The sequence below is a fragment of the Microcebus murinus genome, chromosome 16, assembly GCF_040939455.1.
Source record: "Microcebus murinus isolate Inina chromosome 16, M.murinus_Inina_mat1.0, whole genome shotgun sequence".
NCBI classification, from domain to species: Eukaryota; Metazoa; Chordata; class Mammalia; order Primates; family Cheirogaleidae; genus Microcebus; species Microcebus murinus.
The window spans coordinates 48,674,835-48,690,399 of NC_134119.1; the positions used below are offsets into that span (position 1 = coordinate 48,674,835).

The following is a 15,565-nucleotide window of genomic DNA, read 5'->3' on the forward strand; positions in this document are numbered from 1 at the left end:
CAGCAGGAGCCCCCAGAGCCCACAGTGTGCTGGGTGGGAGGGGCGGGGCCCAGGGTGAGGGGCACACACTGCCATGGTCATCACGGCCCCATGTGACCCCCCAGGAAGCCACTCAGCCCACCACGAGCCCTGGGCAGCCAGTGCAGACAGGCCCCTGCCCGTCTGGAGGGGGAGTACAGGTGCACACAGCAGCCGTGTGTATGTACCCCCTCGGGAACAGTGGTCCAAGGAGCACCCCCGGCTCTCTATGAAGGACCAGGGTGTTTTCCCCACCCGCCCCGTGTGGCAGTTGGTCGCTGGCCACACTCCTGGACACTCACTCTCGTTTCTACACTGGGCCAGGACGGGTCACAGGGCCTTCACACGTGTGAGGGCCCCAGCCCACTCCCTCCCCCTGCTCAGCCACCTCAAGGGTGACATTGGGGCGGCTTGAGGGCTGGCGTGTCCACGAGGAATCCTTGGTCCACAAACTCGTTTCTCTCTGTGGGGTGCCTGTATGTCCTTGCTAACTGCATTTATTCTTTGCATTACATCTCGACGGCAGTGGCTCTCATGCTCTGTGACCTCAGCCACACAGCCATGAGCTGTGACAATGCCAGGAGGACCCCCCTTCGCATCCTGGGTCAGGGAAGCCCAGAGGCAGCCCTGGGGCCAGACTCTGCTAAGCTCTGGGTTTTCCTGACGGCAGGCGCGGAGGGACACAACCCGCCCGCCCTCCGGTGGGATCCCAGCGATGTGGCCACGTGGGCAGCCACGTGGGGTCGGTCGGCCCAGAGCCCACGGTGCCTGGGGGATGCCGAGAGCCTGGAGCTGCCCCGTCTCAGGTCCCCAGCACCCGCGTACTTACAGTACCCACACCTGGTCCCGCCTTCGAAGATGAATCCGTTTGGCACCGCCCCGTAGCGCCGGAGGTCAGACAGCTTCCACTGCCCCGTGACAGCCGGAGGGACGTCCCTGGCCAAGACGAGGACGTCATTGCAGAGGTGCAGGGTGGCCGGGCCGCTCTCCAGCTTGGTGCCTGGCGCCACCGTCACGTGGAACCTGTGCACTGAGGGGCCAGGCGGGAGCAAATGGGCATCACAGGGAGTGGGGTGGGGGCTGCCCCTCCCATGTGGCTGGGGCCACCCTGGTGTGGCTGGGGTGTGGCCCCTCGTGTGGCTGGGGGTGGCCCCACCCCGGCAGCTGCTCACCGCAGGCTGTGACATGAGTGAGCAGCAATGGTGCAGCCTGGGGGTGGAGCCCCACCTCGGATGGTTCCCTCCCCCCTCCTTCAAGGAGCTGCCCGCCCAGCTCTCGAGGACCGGGCGCTGAGGAACTCGGGCCTGGGCTGCTGTTCACAGCACCTATGCTGCGGGAGCCCTCCTCCCATGCCCACCACCCAGGCAGCCATGTGGTCCCATTTCACAGATGAGGAAACTGAGGCTCAGCAAGGCCCAGCCTCCAGTCCCAGACTGGCCTCAGGGACACTCAGGAAACCCTGGACCCTCCTCTGCCCAGTTCACTGTTCTCCTGACACCGAGACCACCCAGAGGTAGCTGGGTGCTGCCCTAGGTCCCCATGGCCTGTCCACAACCTGAGCATGTCCTTTGTCTCTGAAGGCCCCTGAGAGTATGGTCGTGAGCACCGTCCATACTCTGCCTTCTCTCTCCCAGTTCATCCTCCACCTCAGGAGGTGCACACCCAGGGAGCCTGGCCGGGGGGCAGAGGCAGACCCCACCCTGCTGACCTCCAGCCCCTGGTCCCAATCCTCCCCGCGCCCTGCTCCCAGCGGTGGCCTGGGGCAATCCCTGCAGGGAGTGGTCAGACCACGCTGTGATTTCTAGCGCCTGGCCACCTCTGTGCAATGATGCCTGCCCCAGCCAGTCAAAGAAAAGGGGTCTGTGCCACTGAGCCAGGCTGGGCTGGAGGGAACCCCGGCTGCAGAACTTCCTGGAGAGGCGCGGTTGCCTGCCCCTGTGCCCTCTGGCTGAGCCATCCGCACCTGCCCTGACCAAGCCCGGCCACTATCTCCATGGGTTGGAGAAGGAAGGGCTGCTCCCCGACCCGCAGCAATCGAGGGCAGGGATATTTTAATGCAATATTTTAAAAAATAAAAAGTAATACAAAGAGTCTGAGACTCTGATCAGGTGAGAGGAACGCAAAGTGCAAGGCCAAAGCTTGACTTTATTTAAAATTTTGATATTTTGCACATCATGGGTTTTTTGCATCAATTTTGATTTTTTAGAAAATACTGCATCATGCTGTTTCTGCTGCTGAATGCTCAGGACCCTAGCCCCAGCCGCCAGGCCTGCCTAGGGCAGCCAGCTCTGCTCACACAGCCCCGGTGGGCAGCCTGCCCCCTCAAAGGGCGGGGACGGACCTGCCCGCCCACCGGGCCGCCCTTCGGGGCTGTGCTCAATGTCTCCCCAGAAGCGCATGCTCTTCCCTGCCCTCCTGGCCTTTCCGGGCGGTGGCGGGGGGGGGGGGAGCTGCTGGCCCTGGCTCAGCATCCAGTGTGGGAAGCAAAAGACAGGGCTTGGGAGGGCGCTGCCCTAAGAAGGCCACCAGATCTGGCTAATAGTTCTATCTAACGGGTAACGGGGTGGTTAGGGAGGTCCTAAGGCCCCATGGCCACAAAGTCTCTCTGGTTCCAATCTTCGCCCGAGCACCCCCAGGCAGGAGCTGGGCTCCTCCAACCTGAGTTCCTGGCTCAGTAAATGTTTGAAGACCCACTAATGCCCCACCACATTGGTGAGGACCTCAGGACCCTAAGGAGGGAGGCCGTCACCTGGGACCCCTGCCCTGGGTCACTCACCCTCACCGAGTGCGTAGCGGATCCGGGCATCCCAGGCGCACATGGCCTCACGGCTGTCGAAGCCCAGCATAATGGCCTGGGACAGGCAGACGATGGCTAGCGTGTGGGCCAGGCCCTCGTACGGCAGGCCGGGCTCCAGGCCACAGATGTCCTCCAGGGTCAGGCTGCTGCGCTCCCGGAGGCCCTTGGCGCGCTCTGACTTGTCCTTGTAGACCAGCATGAGCAGGCAGTCTGCACAGGTGGAGGCGCGTCAGGACGCCAGCCCAGCCCGCCCGCCAGCACGCGGCCTCAGCATCCCCAGGAGGCTACGACACAGCCAGAGACCCCGGTTGGAGGCACGACCCTGAGCAAGCCACCCAACCACGCTATGTCTGTTTCCTCGTGTGCCAAGCGGCATGACCCCCTCCCTGCAAGACCACAGGCCGGGAGCGTGCAGCAGGCATGGACACTTCACGGCTGTACCCCGCCCGCCTGGCTCTGGCCCCTGTGGCTGGCTCCTGGACCCCTCAGCAGACCCACCTGGCCACATTAAGTGCTGCAGGTGCTGTAAGCAGTGTCTCGGGGGCCCAGGCATGGAACCCACCCAGAGGCTATGGCCTCGCACCTCAGTCCTACACTGGCCTTGCCTGTGCCCACTCCCTGCCACGCCGGACCCATGTCATCTGATGGCTCCTTGTTTGCAGAGTGTGGCCTGAGCTCCAGCTGGGGGGAGGAAGGAGTCGCTGGGCTTCCCAGCCCCCCTTCCCCTAAGCCACTGTCCAGTGTGGCAGGCCCTGGTCCCTTCCTTGGCTGCAGGGGATGTGCCTGGGTCTCACCTCCCAGATCCTCCAGGGCAACTCAGGTCTCCGCGCCCAAGTTCCCATTTTCCAATGTCACTGTCACTACACCATGGCAAAGCTAGCAATGAGCCCCGTGCAATCCACTCAGCCTGGAGTGCAGCTCAGACACTGCACGGATGGCCCCCAGCATGGCCCAGGCACACACCTGGCCACTCAGACACGCACCTGTGCATGGCAAGACAGCTTGGCCCAGAGAACAGACCGAACAGACGGGATGACTCAAGGAGTGTGCCGGCCCCCTGGGTCAGCCCAGGCTTGAAAAACTGGTCTCCCCTGGCCCCTGCCGGCCCACCAGGGGCCCCAGGACACCAGCCTTTGCTGAGAGTGTAGGTTTGCAAACACCTAAACACACTTACTTGTGAGCCAACCCTGCACAAAGCTGCAGAAATCAAGTCCCCGTGCCCACGAAGGGAGTGGAGGAAAATGCCCGGGAGCGGATGCAGGACGCGTCTCCCTGAGCCTCTGCAAAGCAGGTGTCTGCTCTTGAAACAGGCCCAGCAAACCCAAGCGAGAACCAAAATCCCACATGAACTTGACTCAAACACTAATTTTCCTGGTGGCACCCAGAACAGCCCCAGCGTTTTGCTTCCCTTCCCGGTCCCTACGACACACAGGGCCACGGAGTCACACCCATGGGAGCTGGAGGGTCCTGCACAGCCATCGAGGCACCTTCTTCCACGAGGAGCTGGAGGACAGACAGTTCTGGGGCCACACGTCTCTGTTGCACCCTCGAGGCCGCTGCCCTGGTGGCGGAGGCAGCCGAGGTGGCGCGAGAGCCGGGGCGGCCACACGCGACGGAACGTTATTTCCGCACACGGGGCCGCGGGCGAGGTGCTGGGGCTTTCACCTCCCGTTTGAGAAGTCTGTAGGGTATGAAATGCTTATGACTAGAAAACAGCTCAGTCACTCCCCATGCGAGAAGGGAAAAGGCCAGAGGCCACAGAAGCCCGCCTGCCGGCTGCGGGTCCCAGCGCGGTCTCTCCCGGGAGCAGCGGGGGAGGACACTCGGGGCGGGAGGCGAGGCCGGCCCCACGGAAATGCGCCAGACAAGTCGGCATAAACGGAATTCGCCACAGTGACAAGGTCTCCCCAGAATGCCACCAGAGGCCCTGAGGAACAAACTCGTAAGGGGCTGGCATGAGCACTGGAAGACAGGGACAGGCAGCCACGGCGGGAGCCTTGCGTGAGGACAGCTCTCGCCACCCGAGCTCTGCCACCACAGCCTGGCCAGCCCTCTGCGGCGAGCTGTGCTTGCATGGCTGTGGGGGCAGGCCGGGCCCCACCTCTGGGCCACAGCCACGTGGAGACCACGAGGACAGGCCTGCCCCACACACCATGCCACACCCAGTCACACCGAGGGGCTCCCAGGGGCGAGGCCCAACAGGAACCTCTGCCTGCCCTGCCAGCTGCCTGGGCTGGGACAGGGTCCTGGAGCTCTTGGCCTCAGTTTCCTCATCTGTCACATGAGGACAGCAGGCCCTCCACCTGTGGTAATGCGAGGAAAATCATGTGCAGGAAGGTGTATGGAGTCGCCAGGTGCAGTTACAAGTCTGCCCACGTCACCAGGTGGCAGCGCTGCTGGGCTGGCCCCCGGGTCTGGGCGGGTGTGCACAGAGGGGACCGGGCAACGCAGCACTCGCCCACGGTGCTCTGCGAGGGGCACACACTTGCCAGCCAACCACCTGCCCCCTTCGCCTCCCAGGCCTCGGCTTCCCGTGCTCTCGGGTGGGCTGGTCACCCCAGAACCCGGGCAGGGCCCTGGCTCCACGGCTGTGGTGCCTCAGCCACGCGGCAAGCGCCCACCTCCTGCCTCTGCCGCCAGCCAGGCCCAGCCACGCCCTGAAGCTGCTCGTGCGGCCCTCGGTTCTGCCCTGGGCACCGTCTCTGCCCACAGTGTCTCCTCCTAACTCACAGAAGGCCCTCCCACTCAACCCGGACACACCGGCCACGCTCCCCAGGGCCACACGCCGGCCTGCTGGGCCCTGCCCCCACCAAGACGCCCTCCAGATTTCCAGACAGGGCCCCCACCATACCCTTCAGTCCAGCCCCACCCCCGCAGTCTCTGGCCTTCCTGGGGCGGTTTCTAGGTCGCAGTCTAGCCCCGAGAGCCCCTGGGGGGGTGTGGAGCTCTTGATTTCAACCTCCTGTTGACCCCTTGATTTCAGATCTCTGACCTCCAGAACTGAGAGGGTAAATTTCCACTGTTCCAAGCCCCAGCCCGGGGTGCTGGCTCCACCTCCCACCTGGCAGGGCTCCCCCGTCCACCCCTTGCAGCTGCTCCAGCCCCTCTCCTCGACACCCTATTTTAAAAGCCCACTCCGCAGTCAGTGCCGAAGCGCAGAGCTGGGGAAGGGGCCCCAGAGACGGAACCTCCAGGCAGGGGCCTGAGCCACACCGCACCACTGGGATCAGCGGGGTTGCAGTCCTCCCAAGACACAGCCCGCCTGGCCTGGGGGACGGGGGACAGAGGGAAGCAGGAGCCGCACCCACCAGCTGGCGCCCCGAGATCCAGGCCCAGAGCACTCCCTGCCGCACCCTCCCAGGAGGCCTGGTCATTTGGAGGGTCTCCTGCCCAGTGACCAAGGTGGCACTGTGGGCGCGCTGTGCCACTCCCACACATGGGGTGCCGCTGGGCTGCAGCCTGGCCGAGAGACCCCATCTCCAGGGTGAGGATTTGGAGTCATTGTGAGATCTGGGGGCTCCTCAAAGGCAGAAAGTGCCGGGCCCCAAGGCTCATCCCACCCTGCCCTCCACTAACTCTTGCCCTGCAGCCAGCGGCAGGTGGGGCTGATGGATGTGCCCTGAGACAGCGAAAGGCAAACGCCAACAGACAGGCGGCAACTGGCGTCAGGGCAAATCCCACCAGCCCTTCAAGGGTGCTGTAAGATGCCCACTGGGCCCCTCAGAGCCCTCCCACCCCTCCGGCTCTGTCCCAGCCTGACATGGCATCCGGCAGCACGGAGTGCAGCTTGTTCTGCAAATGCCTACTGTGTGTTGACCCTGTGAGCAGCCCAGAACCCGGGGACAAAGCCAGGCTCCCGCGGAGCTGGCTCTAGGAGCAGACGTCAGATGCACAGATGAGTCCACAGACAAGGAAAGCTGGGTGGGGACTGACTCTCCCAGGAGGGAATGGACCCCACACAGCAGCCCCACAGGGAACAGCCAGTGCAAATGCCCAGAGGCAGGGCAGCGCGGCCTCTCCAGGGACCCAGAGGGCCAGGCCAGCCCAAGGAGGAGGGGGAGAGTGGCCCAAAGTGGAGGCAGGCTGCATCTGGCAGACCTGGTGATCAACGCAGAGAGCTCTGCTCCCAGCACCAAGGAACCCGGAGGGTTCTGAGCAGAGAGGACCAGCCTGGCTGTTCAGAGCCGACCTTGGCCACCTGGGCAGCAGTGGGAGCCTTGGAGGTGCTGCAGCTGCCCAGAAGGACACACTGCGGCCGCAGCCGGCTGGGGCCAAGGAAGAGCCAAGGCTGTGGTCTCCGGCTGGAGACCAGGGGACTGCGAGGTAGTGGGTGTGGCTGTAGGAAGCTGGCAATCAAGGAGGACTCCCCAAGTTTGGGTAGGATGGCTGGGGAGGGACCTCTGAGTGGGGGCCAGGACGGGAGGATCTCCTGGACACACGAGGCTGAGAAGCCCCCCAGACGGCTCGCAGCGACACACACAGGCAGCTGGACACAGGCGTCTGGAGATGTAAAAATAACTGCGGAGTCACGAGCACACGGCAGCCTCAGAGCCAGGCAGGCGGGAGAGCAGCTTCAGGCCTCCCGCAGGGAGGAGGAGGAGGGGATGAGGCAGAAGGATGGCCGATGGGGAGGAGGCCCAGGGAAGCTGGAGGCCGGAGGCAGGGAGAGTCCACACTGCTGGGCACAGAGGGAGGCCAGGGGAGCGGCCATGGGACTTGGTCCCTGGAGACCGCGGTGACCTTGAGGCGGTGCTCTCAGCAGAGCGGCAAGGAGGAGCCTGAGGGACCCTGCTGAGGGTCAGTGGCCTGGGGGCCGCCGAGCAGCTGGAAGGAGACACATTCACAGCGCACCAACTGCCCCCACCGGGGAATGGGTACAGGGCCGCTGCCCACGCACTGACACGGAAGGGAAGGCAAGGCAAGGCAAGGCTCCAGACGTTGGGCCCTCTCACCCAACGCTCCGTCCACCCTCCTGAGGGCCCTGCGAGTGGGCCAGGCAGAGACCGGACCGAGAGTCCAGCTGAAGATGAGGAAGCTCCAGGACAAGCGACAATCTCAGGCGCAGCTGCGTGAGGGGAGCTGAGAGTAGAAGCCTGGTGCTCAATGTGCTGTCCTGGAACAGGCTAGGGGAAGCTCAGCCCTATTCCGTGACATTTCCACGGGGACGGGAGAACTGGCCACCCCTGGCACCTCGCCCAAAGCCCGCAGCTTTGGTTCCCAGGGAAGGAAAGAGAGGCCCAAATAACCCAAAGCCAGGAGATGCCAACATAGGAACCTGCCTGGTCACTACCCCTGAGACCCACATCCTCCAGAAATCCACCCCGTGGTAGTAGGGCTGCTGACTGCACGGGTCGCGCCCGAGCACAGCACGGGCCGCGCCCGAACACAGCACGGGCCACACGGGCAGCTCTGGCGCGCACAGGCACGAGCCACGAGGCTCCCCGATCTTGCGTGTGGGTGCAAGCCCTGTGCCATTGCCGTGGGACCCCCAACAGGCAGGGCTCAACCCCACTGGGCCGTGTGTGATGGTGAGGCAGAGCCGGGGAATCCCTGTCCACCAGGAACTCAGCAGAGGATCCGAGAGCAGGGATGGGGCAGACTAAGCTGATGTCCCCTCGGCCTGAGAGCAGGCACTGCCCTTCCAGCTGGCCAGGAGGGGCAGGCAGGAAACCGGGGCTCTACCCAATAGTCCCGTTCTTTGGGCCAGACCCCTTGGGCTTCTGGGCCCCAGCCTCCTGCCTACAGTGACCCCAAGGGCCCTGCCAGCTCCAGCACTCCAGCGGTCCATCCAGCCACTCTTGTGCCCTGGCTGCTCCCCAAGCCCCCCTGGTGCCTGGCTGGTGGCCACGGCCGCCTCAGAGCGTGAGAGTGGTCCCCTCTCACCATCGCGAGCCTCGGCATGGGAGAGGGAGAGAGGGGCTGAGGTCAGGGTGGGCTTGCCCGGTCACCAGCAGTGAGCCCCAGCCAGGACTAGGCCCAGACTGTCCTCCTCTGGTGAGGGGACTCAGACACGCACTCTCCAGTCAGGACAGAGGTCGTGACCCCGAGGAACGCGATCCCGGCAGAGCACCCTACAGCCCCACACCGAGACGGAGGCCCCTGCCTGGACTGGCTGTGCCGGGCACTGCGGCCGGGCGGCTCTGTCCCTTCCTACTGCCCAGCCTCTCCACTTCCCTCAGTGAGCACGTCCCGCCCGGCAGGGACGCCCACGGCTTCGGAACGTGCCCTTGGATAAAGACATTTTCCTCTGTTCGCTAACTAAACTCCACTGTGAGAGGAGTAAGTGCTCATGCTCCCCATCCCTCCCGCCTCTGTGGGCCCTTCCAGAAGGAAATCGGTGGTAACAAGTAAGGGCAAGAAAGCAGGGTGGGCCTCCCTCCCTCCCTCTCACCAGGGCCAGAGAGCCAGGCGCCCACTCGAGGGCAGGGCTGCACCCCGCACCGGGGCCGTCCACAGGAAGGGGGCTGAGGCACCAGGCGAGAGGGGCTGGGGTGAAGGCAGAGCTCCCCAGAGTGGTGCTGGGGGGCCGCCATCCAGGTTGGCTCAGGAGGGTCTGGAGGGGAAGGGAGAGGAGTCAGGGCCTCTGGCAGGGACAGCGTGGGGAGGGGGGCTTTGGGATGCTGCTCCCACCCAACCTGCTCACGTTTCTGGCCCCTGGGCAACGCCACAGGGCATGATATTCAGCCAGGGGCTGCTGAAGTGACCAGCACACATGGGGTCCCAGGACAATAAGACAGTGGCTACAGGGCTCAGAATGGATGCAGAGGCACCTCCTACCCCGAGCCAACCCAGCCCCGGAGCCCCCTCCGTCTCCACAGACCCCTGTGGCCCCAGTTCTGGCCCGCACGTGAGCGCCTGCTTCCCAGCTGCCCTGGCGCACGTGGTCCACGCGGAGATGCTTGGTGGCCACCAGGTTCATTCAGACTCACAGGTTCCCTGGTGTGGGGGACCCTCCACACACCCCACAGAGCAGAAGGACCCTCCCTCTCTGGCCCCTCCGCCTCTCTGGTCCGCACCCCAGGACGCTCCTTGCTGGGGCGCTGCCCCTGTCCTCTCTGGAGGCCTGCACAAGCCCCACCGCTGTCCCCTATGCACCCCACTGTGCAGTGGCCCACCTGCCCCCAGTCCAGCTGATTCACACCTCTCCCCCGCCCTCCCTCAGCCTGCCTGTGCCTCGGCTCCAGCCCCACTTTTCTCTACTGGGACCCCCATTTGGTTCTGGACAGCACCCAGCCCCAGGGTCTGGGCACGAGGGACAGTGGGGCCCAGGCAGGAAGTGACTTTGTCCTCGGCCGCCTGGCATGGCAGCCCAAGCCCACAGCAGGAGTAAAGGGGAGGGAGCCCCCTGTCCCCACCACCTCCTTCTGGGAGCTGGCAGACACCCTGGCAGCCCCAGGCAGCAGGACTCAAGACACCCACATCCCACACTGGGCCTGGCTAGCTCCGAGGCACCTGTCCCCTGAGGCAGCTGCAGGCTGCAGGCGCTGCCCTCCCCCTGCGCCCTAAGCTGCAGCCCAGGCTGCTCGCTGGCCTTCTCCCATGCTGGCCGCCTGGGGAAGGGGCTAGTCCCCCAGACAATGGTAATGTCCCCTCTCTCCTCCCCAGAGCCACCCTCTGCTCCTGCTGCCTGGGGTCCGCCGGCAACCAGAGGACTGCAGCGCCTGGGGTGGGGGAGGGCCGGGCACCAGGACCCGCCCACTGGGCCGGGCACCCGGAGTGCAGCTTTTTGGGGCTTCCCTGGCACCCCATGGGGGCTCTGGGTTGCTCCGGCTCCAGGAGGGACTCTGCGGGCCAGGCTGTGCCGCTCAGCGCTCGGCTCCCCGTCCTGGCTCTCCGGTTTCGGCTATTTCGGGCGCCGGGGCGCTCGCCCCGCCCGGCCCGGTCGCGCAGGGTCCGCCCGGCCGGCCGCCGCCGCTGCGCCCCCGCCCCCGCCCCCGCTCACCTGCCACCGGTGACGGCTTGCGCAGCACCAGCCACCTACTCTTCCACTGCGGGGACAGAGACAGCCGTGAGCCGCCGCCCGTGCCCGCTGCCCGCCCCGCGCCCACGCCGCGCCCCGACCTTCTTGCCGTCCCGCAGCTTGACCTGGCCCTCCACCAGCGCCGCCTCGGTCATCTTCGGTCATGGTTCCCGCCCGCCGCGCCCTCGCCGCCGCCCCGCGCCCGAGCCCAGGGTCACTTTCAAAATAGCTCCGGAGGCCTGGGCCGGCCAGGAGGGCGGGCCGGGGCGGGGCGCGACACCAGGGACGCCAGACCGGGCGGGGCGCCGGGGTCTCCCGGCCTCTCCTAGGGGTGGGGCGCCACGTGGCCCGCTCCCCTCCTCAGTGACGCTGTCTCAATGCCCCACCGTGGCCACCTGAGGCTGCCCATCTCCTGGAGCAAGCCCGGCCAGGGCAGGGCACTGGGACCTCCCCATGGGGGTGGTACAGGGATGAGTCCCTCCCAAAAACAAAGCAAAGGATGCAGCCTGGAGGGGCCCTATGCACATGTTCCCAACTTTAAAGTTTGTCTTTAACCAACCTGGCTTCACCCTTGGGCCCCTGCCCCTCCCACCAGCCCAAGGTGTCACAAGCACTCTGCCAACAGGCTGACCACAAGCAGTCCTGGCCCCAGACAGCCCTGAGTCCTCAGGTCTCCTCCACACCCAGAGTTGGTGGGGCTCGGGTCTGCAGGGTCAACGCTGGTTACCTGTCCATTTGTCCACTTGTGTTCTCACGTGTGAAGATCTTGGCAGCGTGGACCACTGCAGGTGGCTCCCTCATGGTGCACTTGGTGCCCCAGGTCTTCCCGCCCCCAGCCTGGCACAGATAGGCACAGAGGGGCAGTGCTGCTTCATAAAGGACCCGCCTGGCAGCCCCTTCCCTGAGCTCTCTTGAGTTTGACCCTGTGGCTCCAGTCTTGCTGCCCGCAGGGTCTGGCCTGGGCTGGAGATGCCAACCCCAGGTTCTCCTGGAGACCACATGCTTTGGGGGCTGGCAGGCCCATGCCTTGGCTGGCAGCCCCTCGTCTGTAACAGGCCTCCAACAGCCAGCACTTCCCCAGCAGCCCCGCAGATGCGGGAACAGGGCTAGGGATGAACCCAGCAAAATGAGCACCCTGGCCGAGCCGTGCCAGGCCCACCAGGGAAGAGAGGGTTATGGTGAGGTGAGGGTTATGGGAGCCCACGTGAGTCTTCATTTCCTCCCCTGTAGACCTCCAGGCTGGGTTCTCTGTGCCTCATACAGAGGAGGACAGGGAAGCCCAGAGCAGCATGGGGCCTGGTGGCCAGGACTGAGCCACACTGCTGACCCCAGGCGTCCCTCCCCACTACCCTGGGGATTTGAGAGGCCTTAGAGGGCTGTGAGGGTTGATTTTGATGCTACAGTGACATCTTGCTGGGACTTGAGGCAAGGAAGGGGACACCAGCCCCAGGAAGCAGCTCTGTGCATCACCCCCCCACACACACACTGCTGTCACCTGTGCAGCCACCGGCCGCCTTCTGCAGAACAGTTGCTGGGCCACAGAGCCCCATTCATGCTCTGGCACCTCCAAGCCCCGAGGGGCTGGCCCAGGACAGCCGCATGGAGGCGGGTGTGTTGGGGGTTGTAGCCACGGATACATCCTCTGCCTGAGGCGCCTGGCACTTGCTCCTCCCTGCAGGGAGGGCAGAGCCCTGCTGCATTCCCGAGTGCTGGCCCTGACCCAGGGCCCTGCATGCCTGACAACTGCACCTGCTGCCACTTGGGCCCAGGAAATGCGGACTGCCACAAGAGCAGACAGCTCCTCCCCCACGCCCCTCCCCGTGGTCCCAAAAGATGGCTCTGCAGCTGCCAGGGCTGTTGCAAAGTGGGGAAAATTTCCTGCCAGGAGGAGGAGGTGGCCTGGCTCCTACTCCCAGACTGGCTAAGAACTCTGTGACCCTGGGTTGGCATCTACCCCTCTCTGTGCCTCAGTTTCCCCAGCTGTTACAGCCCCAAGGAACATTGGAACCAGTAGACAGAAGGAGCCTGGACCCCTGAGTCACCATGGGGAGGGCACCAGCAACACCCAGCCCGAGCAAGACTGTGAAGTGCAAGCTGCATCAGACAGAATAAAATAAGGAAAGAAACCCACATCTGCATGTGACTGCCACATGCCAAAGTAAAAACATCATAAAAACCACCCAAGAAAAAATTATTTACAAAAGAACAATTAGATTTAAAGCAGATTCCTCAACAGTAGCAATGCAAGCAGTGTGACAGACAGTAACTACTGATATCTCTGAGAGGGAATGGTAAGAGGATAAACACCATGAACAACTTCATGGGGCTAAATATTAAAAATTAGGCAGATTAATTACTCAAAGCATGACTTCCTATAACTGGCTCAAGAAGAAATAAAATTGCAAACTAGAATAATTAAAGACATTGAATCAATAGGATAGATCATTTTATCAGTGAATTCCATCAAACTTCCAAAGGGTAGATCATTCCAATCTTACACAGAATCTTCCAGTGAATTCTGACAAAACAAGGGATGCTCTTTAACTTATCTTAGAAGGCTAAGATAGCTTTGATAACAGTCATTCAAAGAACATAGGAGGATAATTGTAGAGCAATCTCATAAACATAAATGCAAAGTCCTAAACAAAATCAAGTCAATCAAAAAAAGTTAAGAAAAAATACAGCACATATTGGCCAGGGTCCGAAAGGTGGCACTGGTGGCAGGACGAGTCCAGGAGGGCTTGTTTACAAAGGTCTGATCAGGACGGGGGATCAGTAGGCAAGAGCTGGGCAGGGGAGGGCGGAGTGGCCACGGGAACCTCACTAGGAGGAAGGCAGTATGTCTTGGGCCATGGGATGCAGCCAACCTGGGTACATCTGCTGGCTGGGGACACCATAAAGAAGTGCCACAGGTTGGGTAGCTTCAGCAACAGAACTTGGCCAACCCACACTTCTGGAGGCCAGGTGTGGGCAGGGCTGGCCGTTGCAGGCTGTGAGGGACGACTGTTCCCAGCCTCTGGCCTCTGGCCTCCCCTCGCATCTCCTTGCATCACCTTCCCTCCGTGTGTGTCTGTGTCCCAGTCACCATTGTTCAGATCGGTCCCCACCCTAATCACCTCCTTCTTGTGATCACCTTCATAAAGACTCTGTCTCCAAACACAGTCATGTTCTGAGGTGTGGGGGTAGGGCTTCAACATGGAACTGCAGGAGAACACAGTTTCGCCCACAACACCGAGGCCACCCAAGAAAAGGGAGCCAGGAAACTATGTACCTCAGTCTCACTCTCTCCTTTCCCCCAGCCCACTGCTGGGGCTCCCCAAAGGCACAGCAAGAAACTGAGAGGCACAGAACCCACTGACGCAGCCCAGAGGCCAAGCTCAAGGTGAGAAGGCAGGCAGCCTTGGAGGGGCAACGGAGGACCCCTGGCTCACATTCCTGCTCAGTCCCCTTCACTGCAGGAATGCAAGGCTGGCTCAACACCAGAAAAACCTATAAATGCAGGCATTGCATTCAGGAATCTGAGAAGATTCATGTTTATCTCAAAGACACAGAGAAATTGCTTGAAAAGACCCAGCACTCACAGGGGAGAGGTACTGGGGAGAGCTCAGCTCAGATGTGGCTCATGATGGGGCTGGAGCCATACAAGGTCAGTGAGCCCTGTGGCAGCTGGAGGCCCCACGCTCGTGAAAAGGGGCTACCCTGCTCTCCGTGACTCAGGGCACTGGCACCAGCGTCTGCCCCAGTGGCAGCCTGGGGCTGCAACCTACATATCGGCAGAGGCAGGGGTCTCCAGTAGCAGCGGGGGCTTCGATGAGCTTGAGGGCTCTAGGCCCACACACAGCTGTCGGGGCAGTGAGGGAAGCGCCTGGGCTCTGGCTGCTGGGGGGCTTCTGGTGCCTGTCTCTCTTTCCCCTTTGCTCAGAACCTGGCTCTGCCCGGCTGTGAATGCCCAGCCTGCAGCCCAGACTGAGCTAAGCCGGCTGCAGCAATCCTGCTCCCTACTCTCCAGCCTCCTCTGCAGCCAGGCGTGGCTGTGCAGCCCTTTGGGGCAGATGAGAGCTAGGTGCCACTCTGCGGGGAAAGGGAATTCTGGGAATGCTTTTGCTGTCCTGACAAAAGGGAGCCAATAGAACTGGCAAGTCGATGTCAGCAGGCCGCTGACTTCCTGCTACGTGCTTAGGCTGCACGAGCCGGGTTTCTGCACGCATCCTGCACAGGAGTGACGGAGGGCTGGGGTGTCCAGCAAAGCCTGCGTCCTGCTGTGCCCACGTGCATGCCTGACCACGCAGCGCAACTGAGAGAGGACCCAGGGCCAGAGCGTGAAGGGGAGGAAGGGCGGCACAAGAGAGAACATTCCAGGCCGCAGAGCAGAGAGGAACCTGCAGTGTCCCAGAGGTCTCCCCTTAGCCCTACACACACCCTGCCCCCTTTTGTCTCCGGCCCTACCTCCTCCTGTCCCTTCCAAAGAGCCAAGGCAGGGGGATGGCCCCGAGAGTCCAGCACCAGCAGTGACCCACTAAGCGCTTGTGGCCCCTTCCCTGACCCCTGCCAGAGGCAGTCTCCAGCCCCCTCCCTCTGGAAGGCACAATGCATGGAGAGCTGCTGGTCACGGGCTGCCGTCTTGAAGGTCAAACGACAGCCAGCAGGTCCCACACGGCCTGTCTTTATCAGGTTGTGACCCTTTGCACACCACTTGGCTCACGCCACTGTCTGGGGCCTGAGGTCCCGGGCTTGGCTTCTACTTCCTGACCTGGGACAAGCCAGGTGCCTGGACCCTGGCCACACACCTG

The 15,565-nt window shown here is 63.0% G+C and overlaps 1 protein-coding gene across 1 annotated transcript in view; it reads right to left on the reverse strand.

Moving 5' to 3' along the window:
- The window catches only part of DOK7 (docking protein 7), a 35,314-nt gene extending 24,135 nt beyond the window's left edge, over nt 1-11,179 (reverse strand). Inside the window, exons 1-4 of the mRNA XM_012737335.3 lie at nt 10,877-11,179; nt 10,758-10,803; nt 2,795-3,025; nt 848-1,048 (exon numbers count right to left, since the gene is read on the reverse strand). Coding sequence (XP_012592789.2) covers nt 848-1,048; nt 2,795-3,025; nt 10,758-10,803; nt 10,877-10,930 — 532 coding nt within the window. The 5' untranslated portion in view covers nt 10,931-11,179. The remainder of the gene's footprint in view (nt 1-847; nt 1,049-2,794; nt 3,026-10,757; nt 10,804-10,876) is intronic.
- Nucleotides 11,180-15,565: the final 4,386 nt, after the last annotated feature.